The 15,079-nt window shown below is 44.3% G+C and overlaps 1 protein-coding gene across 2 annotated transcripts in view; it reads left to right on the top strand.

Annotated features, from left to right (window-relative positions):
* Nucleotides 1-15,079, top strand: part of LOC144934477 (neurabin-2-like) — a 41,560-nt gene that overhangs the window by 22,891 nt on the left and 3,590 nt on the right. For both annotated transcript variants that reach the window (XM_078860278.1, XM_078860277.1), the window contains 8 exons: nt 1,163-1,295; nt 3,606-3,726; nt 4,666-4,770; nt 8,234-8,387; nt 11,431-11,574; nt 12,947-13,000; nt 13,584-13,813; nt 14,271-14,367. In XM_078860278.1, the coding sequence (XP_078716404.1) occupies nt 1,163-1,295; nt 3,606-3,726; nt 4,666-4,770; nt 8,234-8,387; nt 11,431-11,574; nt 12,947-13,000; nt 13,584-13,813; nt 14,271-14,367 (1,038 nt within the window). The remainder of the gene's footprint in view (nt 1-1,162; nt 1,296-3,605; nt 3,727-4,665; nt 4,771-8,233; nt 8,388-11,430; nt 11,575-12,946; nt 13,001-13,583; nt 13,814-14,270; nt 14,368-15,079) is intronic.

Here is a 15,079-nt window from a genome sequence, read left to right as displayed (position 1 = left end):
AACCCCGTACTAGATCAGCAGGGTGAATGTGGCCTTGAGATGGGAAGTCTGGCTGTGAGCTCTTTGCAGGGCTGGTAGTAGGTGTGGCGCCTTCACATCGTACGTTCCACGAGCACAAAGCCGAGGAGAAGGCGTGCTTCACGTGTGCGAGTCTGGGCCCAGACAGGGGCTTGTTAAACGTCAACGTAAACACGCACGTGTGCCGGTTTTTTAAGCTGTTTCACATATGGACAGAATGACATTTCAATGTGGTAATGATTCTAAATTTGTTATCAGCATGCCAGGTATTTCCTTGGAGCAGTTGAGTCTCGGGAGAGATCTTTATAGTCGGGTGCAACGAGGTTTCAGACTCTGCAAGCATTCATAAAAAAAACTGTCGGTATTTCTTTGTAATTCTGTGCATTTGGCCCAGACCTAAGCACACACTATCCTACACTTTACACAAGATTAAAAAAAAGATTACGTTTATATAAAAAAATAATTCGAAGTGTTAATTACATGACTTAGTTCTTAGAGTTCACTATCAAGGAGATGAGGTTCAATTGTTTGAAAATGTGTCCATTTTACAAAGAGGAGAAACAATTGCTGAGTAATCCTACCGCGTAAGTGTTCGCGATTGTGCTGCATAGCTCTCCGATGTGTTTTCAGGTTGTGGACCATGCATTGTTTGGCATGGAGTTGCAACTTAAAAGCTCCCAGCAAATGGAGCAAAACGTCAGGCATCATGCCAAACAAACACGTGCTACAACCCAAAAACACACCGGAGTGTGTGCAGTTTATTCAAAGCCGTGCACGGACATGTATAGGTGCTCGTTAACAGCACTTGCCCCAACGGTGTGTTTTGGTTATACGAGGGATCGTTGTCTGTTATATGCATGTTGAACTTCTTTCGCATCGTATGTGGCCAACCGTGCTAATTGGAGTTGCGGGGAAAGGACAACAAACTCAACACAAAAAGCAGTTCTTAAGAAATCAAATATTATAACATGAATAACAAATCTATAATTCAGTAGCGTCATCGATACCTTGATGGATAAGTACGCTTTGTTGCACTCGCCGTGGGTTTCTGTCATGTTTTAAAATATATATAAACCCCCGAGGCGTCACGTTTAGTTTCCAGCTCTGATGCTGAAACTCGGCGCTGCCTCCCCGTGCCCCCCAGGTGTTCAGCACCTTCTCCAACGAGGAGTACGACCGGCGCAACGAGGACGTCGACCCCGTGGCGGCGTCGGCCGAGTACGAGCTGGAGAAGCGCGTGGAGCGCATGGACCTCTTCGAGGTTGAAATGGAGAAAGGTGCGTTGTCGCACCTCGTCTTGAAAGAAAAGCGTCGTCATGGTTATCATCATCATCCTTCCGTCATTGGCATTATCATCGTCATGGGTCACCATTGTCGCTGTCATTTCTACCAAACATCAACATCATGAACATCAGCATCGTCATACTCTTTGGTTCTTTCGGTAAAGTCACGTAGGTAGAAATAAAATAAAAATGAAGTTTTATCAATTACCTTCATTATTGCTATTGTCAGCATCATCTTCACCAATGTCAACATCATCACTATCACCATCATCTATCATCGTTGTCATCATCAATCATGATTAATTTTAACACTAAAAAATGCTATATTGTAAGTGATGCTCTCAGTGATTCTAAATGCCCGTATTCATGAATGAATGGCAACAGTTTACTGTGATTCTTAATTTAACCATTAACTCTGGTATATACTGTACAATTAAAAGTTCACCATCAATCACGACCTTTCGACTTGGGCATTCATGTGGAGAATTGTAATGTGAGCTGCCAGTCATTCGTATTGTTAAAATATTTTGGGTCATTCATTCCATTCTAATTATGGGCCATTACATTAGGAACGATAAGTCTTCTCAAATAAAAATTCTGTTTTGCACAGAATTCTCAAGCTCCCGTCCATAACCACTGCATTCAGCTTCAGTATCCGCGTGCCTTTTCTCATACTTTATGGTTAGCTATTTTTGAAAACACATCACTATTCTTGCCCAGAATTGTCAGCCTGAATACTGGGGGATGAGCAACGGGGCCAGTGAAAGGAGGGGATAGAGGAGAGGTGGTTAGCGATCAAGAGGCACAGCTTGGCGCGAGGTTTGAGAGGCACTGAACCACATTGTCACTGCATCTCCCACTGTCTGCTGCAGACTTGTCGTTGCTTTTATCATTTGTACTCTCGCACGGCATGCTTGGCCTTACATTGAGAGACGGACAGAGGAGCACGTGCATTCGAGAGTGTACGTAGGTAAATTGCACAACTTAAACTGTGCAGAAAGCCAAATGGGCTTGGGCAGGACACGTTCAAGAAGGGAATGATGGCCGATGGTCAAGAATAGGAGACGTTTCATTCCTTGGCAGTCAAGGAATTGAACACATCGGAGAGGGCCCACTCGAGGAGGAGATGGAGCAATGAAATGAGCTCGTGTGTAAGTGCTAAGTGGATTATTACATCGTAGGATCGTGGCTGCTTGAGACGGCTCTAAAACTGCCTTTGGCCGAGCAGTCAAGGCAATGAGCATGAACCTTTCAGAGTTGAAGAAATGCTTCCACTTGCCCGACCGGTGGAACCGGCCTTCCTTTTGTTGGGTGTCCGTGTTGTGTAGGTTTTGCAAGATGCATGCAAGCTGATGAATCATTAATCGGAGCCCAGAGGCCACGCCTAACAATGACCGCCTGTGAATCCTAGCATGGCTGTTAAGTCATTAACAGTGGAACACTTTTTGACGGCAAACTTCAAAATTAAAACCGCTTTCACTCCCCAATGTCATTGATCAGGAAGAATGAGGCCCTGTGACTTGTTGATTGTAACACCCTTGATTGGTTTCTTGCCATTTAAAGCATTCCATGTTGAGGGATACTATTAGAACTAGGTAACCCAATTAGTTAAGTATTTGATTACTCTACTGATTGTTGTTTGGATTACTCGAATGGTCGGATAGCACGAAATTAGTAAAAAAAAAAGTCTCATCGCTGTTCCCACGTGCCTCGAGACTGGAGGTGATTGGATGGGCTTGGTGACATCATCAGCATCATCAGCCACTACCCTTAAAGGGAGCCCTAGTAATCAACCAGAAAAAAGTAGCCATTTACAATGTTTTGTCAATTAATTGACTTAATTGATTAATTGTCTCAGCTCTAGATAAAATCACTTGAGGTATTTTATACAAATGACCCGTTGTCGCAGCTGTGACATTGCTCACGGCGCAAGCAACTCGTGGCTTGACAGTGATAGATTGACGCGCCGGTTCTCATCGAGTGCCTCCAGAGACCTTCGCCCTGAGCATCGTGCATCAGTGAGGGAAAGAGCATCACGGAGAGAGGAAAAGCACCGCAGCCAAATGATTCGCATAACCTCTGCGACATGAGTGATCCGGCTCACTTGAACACAATCCCTCAAGCGATATGTTTGTCACGAAAGCAACGCTTGATACACCGCTGCGTTAATATTAGTTATAGTAGATGTGCTTCCAGTGTTACTTTTTTTGTATGCATGTTGAACTTCTTAAGCACCATACGTCGCCGACCATGGTAATCGGAGGTGCGGGAGGGACAACAAACTAAACACTCTTGTTTATTTAGGCGACGATGGCTTGGGGCTGAGCATCATCGGCATGGGGGTGGGAGCAGACGCCGGCCTCGAGAAACTGGGCATCTTCGTTAAGACAATCATGGAGGGCGGAGCAGCGCAGCGCGACGGCAGGTAATGACCGTCTCTCTGGCAGTGCATCACACTGTGTTCATGGAGAGTATTGAATCACTGTGGTTTTGTCATTTACCCAATTTTATTCCGGTTCTGCTTTTGATCACCTCACGAGATGAAGTGTCCATTTAGAGCTCTTGCAGAGCAGTGCATCATGCTGTGTTAGAGAATGGCCTGTGGAAGGTAACATCACAGAACTATGATAATTGTTTTTTTACCCTTTTATCTGGCAACAAAACTGACACCTTTTTTACAAGGAGTCATGTTTGCATAGACCACAATACCTGCAGTCATAATGCAAACGAGGTTCCAATGGTGTAAATGCTTACCCCGAGCTCTCATACTCTGATGGTGCATTGTCTTTGAGTTGTGCTCTTTTTGGCGTCATCTGGTCCAACACCATGTGAGACTGGGCTCTAAGAAAATCTGTCTCGGGTGTGGACCAATCAACTTCAAGGACAGTGCATACATTATCAGAGTTATGTTTTTTGTTTGCATTATGACTGCAGGTATTGTGGTCTATGCAATCATGACTCCTTGTAAAAAAGGTGTCAGTTTTGTTGCCAGATAAAAGGGTAAAAAAATAATTATCATTTTTTATTGGCAAATGAGGTTCCAATGGTGTAAATCATAGAACTACTTCTGAGATCGCTTCAAGTGACCTATTATCCACATTCAAACCACTGTCATTTTGCACGTGCCTAGCTGTTGCCAAATGAAATCTACACATTATCCTTGTTTCTTATTTGTAGGTCATCGTGGATAATCCACACTGCTTAAGCTTTTTTTTTACATGCACACTGGTATGTTGCTTTTTTCATGACCAAAGCTCCGTTTATGAAAAAGCAACCCCATCCTGTTCTGGCACGAGACATTGTTCTCGTACGTTGCAAAAACCTTTCGCCGCCCCCCACCCCCCCCCCCCTCATGTTTCCGCAGGATCATGGTGAATGACCAAATTGTGGAGGTGGATGGTGTCAGCCTTGTCGGGGTCACTCAGAACTTCGCCGCCACCGTCCTGAAAAACACACGTGGAAATGTGCGGTACGCTTGCCCCAACTGAATTATTCCTTGCGTGTTTACGTATCCTCCCCCTCATCGCAAGATAGCGTGTGACAGACGAGTCAAACCTCACAGGGTGTCAAGCACGGCCTTGTGCTGAGTCAGTTCCCTTTTTACGGTTTCCTGTCAAGCGGGTGGTAGTTTGAGCACCACGGATGTCCCAGAGACATTGTCCTAATTTCCTGATGCGCCTCCTGGGTCGTGGTGTATAGCGGCGCCTGTTTGGCATACGGTGGCCGCCCTGCATCCTGTCGCGTTTGATTCGTGGAATGCTTTCCTGATCCCCAGTTTAGCCATGGAGGTAAATTAACTTTCCACATGAAGTTAAATGTCTGAGCTGCTCTCCTCTCTTGGCATGCTGCCCCTATTATCAGATGCTGTCACTGAGCTTTTAATGTAGGCCTGTTTAATCTATCTATACCACTAAGTTGTCATTAATTATTGTTGTTCATAATACAGGTTTTTTTGGGTTCGATCACGTAAATATAAATGTGTCGTTAAACCTGACACCACCCGACACTGCCAATTAGTAAAGTTTGTCATGTAAACGGAACATTCCAATTCGTTACTAGTACAGCACACCGGTGTGTTGGAGAGCAAATCCACAACGTTTACAATCTGAGTACGACGTTTGGCCATTAATTATAACTGGCATCAGGTTGATGATAGTAACTAAATTGGCATGTTCTGTTTACGTAACAAACCTTGCTAATTGGCTGTGTCGGGTGGTGGCGGGTTTAACGACACATTTATATTTACGCGATCTAACCCAACAAAACTGTATTATGGATGGTATTGGCCGCAAAAGCCTATGTGTTAAATTATTGTTGTTGCTGCATTAGATTAAGTGCACACGTGTTTTGACTTGGCATTAACTCGCTGAGAAATGCAGTCGTTGTTTGCTTTGCACGCTCTGCACCTGTACAGCCTCTTGTTTTCACATCTCTGGGCTGGTAACAAGCACTGGTTGACAGCCTTGCGATGGTCGCTGTTATTAAGCCTATGCAGTTGAGTCAGAGGATGGGTAGGGTAGCAGAGTTGTGTTACTTCCCTCGATAGATGTCCTGACTTTTGATGCACCAGCTAAATAAACAAGTCGCCGCTTTCACATGCCCTGTCCAGTGCCCCTTGCTGATACCAGGACCCATCTGTCCATTCACGTCTCTTGGTTTGCCCAACCAACCGACCCACCCGCACGCAAATCTCCCATTATCCAAGGCTCTGGGGGATTATGCAAATGCATGCGTTTATTTGTTTATTTACTTATATTAATGTGTGTAGTTTGCCAATGAGAGCGTTTTATGTAGCTTAGTTTCCTAGCCAAATAAGGAGAAAAAAACCATGCTACTGTGCCGGTCTACACTGTGTACGGCACCAGCTTGCGCACACAATCAGCGTAGCTGCGTGAGCACTGTTGTTGCCTCTTCCAATCATCCTCTCTTGTCCGCCTGACCTGCATTGGCATCCCATAATCTGAGATTAGTACAACAAATATACTAGAAAGTGTCAAGATTTTTTTTTGTGGTGAGATATACGATTTAGAGCAAAAACCTGCCCCCCCCCTCCACACTTGTCACGGGTTGGCTCTTGATTTGGATATTGTGCCTTCCTTGGGCTGCCCTGGTTCTCCTTTGTATTTTCATTTCAACTGGATCCGAGTGAAATGCAGAACCACCGCACGGTCTGGTCCTTCACTGCTTGAGTATAAAATGCGTTATGGAAACTTGCCCTGTTCAATGCTGGCTTGAACATTACTGTGTCCCCTGGGCTTTGAATAAAATGTTGTGTTTTTGTGGTATTTTATATATTAATACATATTACACACAAAGCGTAGCGAAACAATTATGCAAACATTTTAAATTGGGAACTTCATCTTGCAATGCTAAGCGTAGCCTGCTGAGATTGTAATACTTTAATATGATTTACGAATTATATTTATTCAGATGAGAGTATTTTGACAATTTTCTAAAAACAACATTACGTATCACATTTGCACTGCAATATTTTACACTCCCGTCGCGTTTACGATAATATGCGTACTCTGAGGCATATATGGTTATTTGTGCGGAAAGTTTCAAATATCAAACTGAGCATTTGGGGTTTCCCTTGAAACACGAGACGGCTGCTCATTTCCTGAAACTGAGCTCCGCTCAGTCAAACCCTCGTTTTGGCCACAACGGTGGCAAGGTGAAGCTGATGTGCCTTTAGCAACCTCTCATTCGGAACATCACTTCCACTGTACCTGGCCTTGCTTTAGCACAGCCAGTGTTTCGTCCGTAAATTAATAACAATAACCAACAGTCGGTAAGAGTACATGAACATATAAAACAGAGTATGCTCATGACAACGACCCCTTGTCTTTGAGTAGCTAGCTCGCGTAAATATTTAAATTAGTTGTTTTTAATGGAGTCTTGTTGTAAACAAGGGCAGTGGTACCACTTAAAACATGGTTGTCCGCCTCAAGCAAGAGTTTAAAATAAATAAACCACGAGTCGCTCATGAGCTCGGCTAGATTGTTCAGTTGGGGAGTTCTGCTGCCAGACATGGTCCGTAATTTTAAGCAGCAGTAGCAGCAGATGTTGTTGGTCAACATGTAATGGAATAGATAGCCTCCATGCCCGATATCTTCCTTTCACAAAGCATAGGCCTTGCAATGGTGTACGTTGGCATGAGGGTTGCTGCTGACGATACCGCGATGCATCGTACGACATGAGATCCACGATAATCGTATCATCTGTTTTGCTAAATTATGTTAGGTTGCAATTATTGCCGCTCCATTGTTTCTTTCATTTCCTGACAAAATATATATATAGAAATAGCAAACTTCAGTAATGAAAGATGTAAATATCTATTATCGATTGAAATTAGTACTTTGCAAAATGTTTTTTGGAGTAATTGACGTCATGCAAAGCAATGTGAAGTCATAATTTTTATTGTTAATTAAATTATTAATTAGTCATTATGTATATGTGAACTATAGATTATAAATTTGCAACGGTTAGAAAGACTTGCGGCAGGCTTGTTTGGTGAACTGCAATTCAGTAACCTCTTTTTCGTACTCAAAGTTCAGCAAAGCACAAAAACTTTTGTTTGCAGAGTTATGGGGAACTGATATTGTGGTAATCGTCATCGTGAAATTTGGCATCATATGTAAGATTATATCGCGGAAACGCTAGTTAGCACATGTTGACACGGACTACTGAGTCCTGGCGTGCATTAATACATATCATTACATATCTGTTGATTGTTTGTCATGTAATTGTAATGAGTCTAAAAATAATTTGCCCGAGTCAACTTGCGCTTTGGGGCTTGGTTTTTGGTCTGATTTCCATTTGCTTGCACATGAGACTATCCCGGTCTGTCTGAGCTCTCACCTGGTTAAACAAAATAACCTTGACTTGATATTGGTGCGTACCGTGACGGTGGTGGGGGGCGGGGTGTGCAGATTTCGCATCGGACGTGAGCGGCCGGGCCAGGAGAGCGAGGTGGCGCGGCTCATCAGCCAGACGCTGGAGCAGGAGCGGCGACAGAGGGAGCTCCTGGAGCAGCAGTACGCCCGTTACCACGACAACGAGGATGATGATGACGAAGAGGAGGAGGTGAGTTGGGATGGAGCTCGCATGGGGCAGGAACACCGCACAACTTATCGATTGGCAACAGTCTCGTTTAAAGCCGCCTTTTTTACGCGGTAAGCCACTTTTGCGTATCGACCATCGATTCCTGGGGAAGTGAATTTCCCTTCCTTCTGTAAACCTAACACTTAGCTCCGCATTACTGTGCAGGGGTTGCTTCACCCATTAACCTCCCATAACTGTTTCCTCCCCCGTCCAGGCCGCTTCGTTTTCTCTCAACGTGGATGTACGTTTCAGTCTCATTTTTCTCCTCTCTTGAGACGCGCACATACACTCCACTAAACGCCCATCTTTGCTGCCATCGCTCATATTAACCCCCTAACCGTGAGCAAGGGGAAATATTGTCGTGCCTCACTCTCAGCTCTGTGTTGGAATGGTCCTCCGGTCACTGTGGGTTCATAGGCAGCTGCCCTGTTCTATGCTCACAGTTGATCCAGCTCTTAATATTCAGATGTCATCATTGGCTCTTCCATAGGCTCATCGTTGTCATCATTGCACTAATTTTCAGGACGGTCCTGGCAAGTTTTCAAAGTAAGTGGTGACAATTGCCATGTATATTCCTATTGAGTAAATTGGGGGTAATTTTCCAATGTAGAAAATTTGGAGCATGATGTCGGCACACAATGGCCCCATTCTTGTGATTGATGTCAAAGGATCTCTAACATCCACTATGAAGCAGACGGCCGTGAATGTTTCTGGTTAAGCCACTGGATTCGAACTGTGAACCTCTGCAGTGAGCGATAAACACAAAGCCTGTTGAGGACATGCTGCTTTGGGCTACTGGGATATTTTTGCCATGCCCTTATGCACATCCCTTTTTTTTTACAGCCAATGCAGACCATGTTACCATAAGTGAAGTGAATAAAACCATTCCTTTGTTCCCCATGGGCTCCCTTTTAAAATATCCTTTTAATCTCAGTGGCATCTTACTCGGTAGTAAAGAAATCATTCAGAAAAAGTATTGCTTGTTGGTGAACAATATTTAATTTGGAACTCTTGCCAACAGCAGTGCATCACCACATGACAGGTCCAGCTTCAGGAATGTAATATCACAAAACTACCCCCGAGAGCCCTGCAATTGCCTGTTATCCACACCAGGGGTGCTTATACTTTTTCACATACCCTGTGGTGCTCGCGATGTTCATCACTTGGTAACCAAACAAATATTTTTTTGAACCCTCAGAACTGGAAAATATATTAAGGAAATTGGCACCCTATCGCCCAAATGAAATACCAGTCCACCACTTTGTCCTGCTGTATAACAAATAACGCCAAGTGCCTTTGTGCTGGCTCAACATTACTCAGGACCTGTTAGTCCTGTTGTGCATAGACTGCCGGCTGTCATCTCGGACAGTGTGGGGCTTTTTAACGCTAAGCCATGGTTGGAAGGATTGTAAACAATGATGGTCACAAAGAGGCTTTTATGCTTTGAGAAGTGCATTTTGAATCTGCACCATCTTGTGTTTTTTTTCTTCCACTTTTGTATCCAATGTCATTTCCACAATACCATAAGATGCTGTTTTTTTTAATTCCCTGCATCAATGTATGCTGATCCTTCGTGCCTTTATCTTATATATTGTGTTTTTTTTTAATACATGTTTAATAATCCCTCAAGTTCACATGTTTCAGTGGGGAAGGAGCAGCGGTGCAGTGGTTCGCTCAACTGATCTGTGACTCCAGCGATCCGAGTTACATTCTTGGCCACGGCTAACATCAGTGACGAGTGATATCCACACTGGTCCTTGGTCACCTCCTTCACCATGACGCAGCGGTGGTGGTGGCCAGCTTGATGAACTAGAGTCAAACAATCCACATGACTGAAAGGCAACGGGAGACTTCTATCCAGCAGTGCATTAATAAAGGGCTGTATATTATGTATCATTCATTCTCCGATTAAATTTTTTACCAAAACTTGTTGGCATTTAATTCGATTCTGTAATTCTTTTTTTTTATTATTGATGTAAGAATGCGGTAATAATCGCATTCCATATAAACCCTCCCGTTCCTTCTTTCCCAATAAGTCGATGACTGCATGTGCTCCTCGTCCCTCTCCATCCCACCCGCTTGTAGTGGCAGCAACTAGCCTATGGCTGCTACGACCGAGACAACGGCAACAACAATAACAACAATAATCGCAGGGGGATTCAGGTTTGTGTCCTTCCACATAGCGCTCGCCCGATATCTGTGTCTGTGCGATGTCTTTGCTTCTGCCCTTTCTGAATCTAGGAAATGCTGGGAGCTTTCTATGGCGATTTAACCCTGCTAATTTAAATTCCTTTTCAGTGCTTATTGTGCTCATGGTCTTCCCTCGCAAATGGTCTGCTGTGCGAGTATTCGCTGATTGTTACATCCTCATGGAAATTCTATGAAATGGAGGAAAACCTTCCCATGTTTGCTTGAGTGCTTATCATTGGTGGTTACTAATAAATTGTATTAAAATGGAAGTTATGCTAGAATCTGTTTGTCTAAGGCAGAGGTGGAACCTATGGTGTGCGGACTGGACACGGCCTACAGCCACACAAAACTTACCAATCCGAAAAGGCCCACAAACGATATTTGTTCATCACTGCAAGCATCATGGCTGCACTATATTCAACGCTTAACGTTTGTTTGACCACCAAAGGTATTTGAAAGTCCGGAATAAAACGTTTCTCCACCCCTGGTCTTGGACATGCTGGATGGAATTACCGGGCTGACTCTTTTGCTTGACATCGCCATTGTTTTAACCTTTCGGGAAATGCGCAGAACGCTGCTGCCTCGGTCCAGAAAATGCTGCCTCCTGTTTGTCGTCGATAATTAACGGCGCTTCTCGCCGCGGTCCCATGGAAGCTTCTCTGTGGGGGCATTGAGAACGCGACGCACGCTGTGGCGACCCCACAGGCGTGCGCACGTGCACACACTCGCCCGCAGCCACGATGCCGCGTTTAACGAGTTTGAATTCGTTGACTGTACGCGCCAAATTGATCGGCGGTGACGGGCGACAATAATAACGCGGCCGTGCCGTGGGCAGACGGGCGAGTACGCGACGGACGAGGACGAAGAGGGTGCGGACGCCGGGAGGTTGGCCATCGAGGTGTTTGACCTCGCCGAGGGGGACGACATGCTGTCGCCCAGCGAGATGGACACGAGCACGCTCGCCCGCAAGTTCCAGGAGGTGAGGACTCACGTGCTTAATCACCAGCCCATGTCGCTAGTTTCTAAATTGAAAACTCATTTCCTTAGAACAGCTTTTTGCGTTTAGTTTGTTGACCTTCTCCCCCCCCACACTTCCGGTTAGCATGGTTGGTTATGTACGATGTGAAATAAGTTCAACATACATTCATACATGCTAACACCATATTACTTGGAATGCGCCCTGTCTTAAAAACTAAGTATGGGTGGAGCCTGAATATATAGCCCTTGGTTGGATGACCATTATGCACACGCAGGCTGTCATAGGGCTTGCAGGACTCTGTTCTGGGTAGTAGTGGATAGTGCAGCAATTGTTATTGCTCTTCTGTACTTGTGTTGAGTAGTTCCGACGGACGTACTCGTAGACGGAGGTAAGTTAAGGGCTTCTGCCAGGGTTTAGTAAAGCTGTTACAATATTATACAGCGTACACAACTCCCAGGGGCTAGGGGTCCTACTCTGAGTCCGGGTCCCTGCCGGCTAGCTCCGGTCTCTCTCTCTCGTGTCGGATCGTGGACTCTGCCGACTCCACCGAGCGGAGAGAGAAGCACCTCTACGGCTACCACCGGCTTCTCCCCAGACTCCCTATTCGATCCCTCTCTCTACCCCTGGTTCCCTCTTCACCCTGCTTACTCTACCCGTTCCCACAGTGACCCCGCTTACGTCACGGGGTATCCCTTAAGTACCTTAGGAGACGTGACGTCATGTGCACTGTCCAGCGCGCGTGACCCCACGTCCCGTGACGTCATCGCACTGGACAGCGCACACGACGCCACTACTCTCCTCTACTCCTCTACACTTGTAAGCTCCTACACTAATGCTCTCTGCCCGCATTGATCAGCGTAGTGAAATATGATCAATTAATCCTTACAACCTGCACAGATGTGGGGAGGCCGTCATCCAGCAGTGGATTGACAAAGTGTTGTGTTGGTTTAATGTTCTGCAGCATGACTGTTACTATTGTCCTACAATTGCTACATGTACGATGGGAGATTATTGGGAATTTTTAATGTACAATGTTTGTGCTTACAGGCATACAATTTGGAATCAAACTGTGATGCTGCATTGACAGTGGTGCAAAAGCATAAATGACAAAAAACTCAACACATTAGTCAATAACACTGCCTAAATGAAGGACTTTCCCAAAATGTTGCCTATAATATGCATTTCGTTTTAAGTCCACAGAGTTATTGACCAATGTGTTGACTTTCAGGTTTGAATAGAAGCCCCTTTTGTTCCGAAGAAAATAACTTTCAACCTTAATTTTCTCATTCTGTAATTTTGTCAGAATGTCCCTGTTTATATAAGGTAAAAGCAGAGTTTTATATTATTTTTATTTGCGACATTCTATTTCCAGCTGAGGATCAAACATGCTGTCACGGAGGCTGAAATTTCCAAGTTAAAGAAGAAGGTTGGACATTATTTTTTACTCGTTTCATTGATGATATCGTTGACCTGTGTGATAATTTTAAGGATTATCTTCAATATTACAAATCCCAACATGCAAGTGCCTTAATAGAGCTTTGCTTTACTGAAGAAAATTAAGCTACTGGTAACTCTCAATTGTCTGGGGCAGGTAGGGATGGCCTGGATAAAACACTGGTAATGCAAAACATACGTAAATTAGGCTATAAAAACTATATTTATCGTTTACTGCTGTAGAATGGGGATAAAGGCGTGGATTGTGTCATCTATGTGTTTTATTGTTTCTTAACAGCAATCGTTTAACTTTTCTAAAATGTATGTGGTTACATGAGCCCATTGAGTCGTTGAGCCTCTATCAGTGCGGAGCCGGTTAATAATTAAGCCAGTGCTGGTAAAGGGCAAGGATAAGCCGAGTTGATCAACATCGCGGATAATCTGCACATGGATAATGGGGAGTTCACTGTAATATAATGAAGGATTTCATCGTTAGTCAATCTGTATTTTAACTTTTTGCTTCCCATTCGCGTGCACGGTGCTAATCCTCCGATCCCTGGTGCGTCTCCAACCAGCTGGCGTACACCGAGGATGAGAAGGAACGTTGGGAGTCCGAGCGACTGCAGTTGCAGCAGAACATGGAGGAAAACGCCGAGCGCATGAGCAAGCTCGAGGGGTACTGGCTCGAGGCACAGACGTTGTGCCAGAGCGTGAACGAGCACCTCAAGGAGAGCCAAGCCCAGTACCAGGTGCTGGAGAAGAAGTACAACAAGGCAAAGAAGCTCATCAAGGAGTACCAGCAAAAGTGAGCCTGCGCATTCCACAACTCTTTTTCTAAATTACTTTTGCCAGCCGATGAATAAACGCACGTGCCTGTCTCGACTAGTCTCGGGCGCGGTGGTGTCCTGCCTGCGTGGGTGTAGCCTGATTGTCTAAAGCCCGAGGTACATTAGAGACTGCTGGGGACCTTAAACAAATGCCATTTGAGAGGGAATTAGTGCGATGGAACTCTAGGGCCACACGCCATTTGTGTTACAACTTACATTGTTTTGTGTGGCCAATTTTATGTAAACGATTTTCTTTGAAATGAAATTTCTCTTGCCTATGAATTCAAATAACATAGTAATGCAAGAGTGTGGCAATAACCAATTGGATTTCTAATACAGGAATATATATATAATTAGTTAATGTATTCAAACATAAGCATTCATTTTAGAAAATGTGTTATGTAAGTGTATTTACTGTGATCTGCTTTTTCTCAGGGAAACTGATTTTGCAAAGCGCGAGGAAACGCAGAATAAAAAGCTTTCGGAAATGGAAGATGAGTTTGGGAAAAAAATACAAACTCTGCAGAGCCGGGTAAGGGCAAGCACTACCAACGTTTGAACATAAAACATTGAATATTTTCTACAGTTTGTCATTTATGTACAGCTTCCCATCTTGAGTAGCAGACCATCCTTGTTTCGTATCTCGAGAATTTTCTGTGACAATGGATAGTTTTTTTTGTTCGACAGATACTGACAGTATATGTTAAAAAGTATGTTTAAATATTCCATGGGGTGCTTTCTAAAAAGTTTACAATCACACCTAGTATATTAAACATATACTGTACATATGCACGTGTACATGTACGACCATTTTGTCAATCCATTGCTGGATGAGTGCCTCCCCATGTCTGCGGGTTGTGGCTGGTCACTTTGGGTTGATGGTCAGGAGCATACATGTCGAAGCATACGAGTACAGCACAACAATGGATTTTGAGACACTACCCTCTGTTGCCCACCACGTAGCCCAGTGAGCTCTGGCACCCATCCAGCAATGTCGAGGCTCAATCCTACTTCGTATCTGAGATCTGGCATTTTCCAGATAATTTAATCATAGACGATCATAATGTTAACAATTGTGCATTGCTGTTTGGGGTAATTACAGTTAAAGTATTTTTAGCACCAGCGTTGATTGCTCTGATAGGCACAGGCACGTGTTATTAAAATATAAAGGTACAGCCCTGCAATTACTTAGTTGTGCCACTGCTGGCAGAATAACCTCCTGTATAAGGAGTTCTAGAGTAAGT

The sequence above is a fragment of the Lampetra fluviatilis genome, chromosome 10, assembly GCF_964198595.1.
Source record: "Lampetra fluviatilis chromosome 10, kcLamFluv1.1, whole genome shotgun sequence".
Taxonomy (NCBI): Eukaryota; Metazoa; Chordata; class Hyperoartia; order Petromyzontiformes; family Petromyzontidae; genus Lampetra; species Lampetra fluviatilis.
This window is presented reverse-complemented; position numbering and strand designations above follow the sequence as displayed.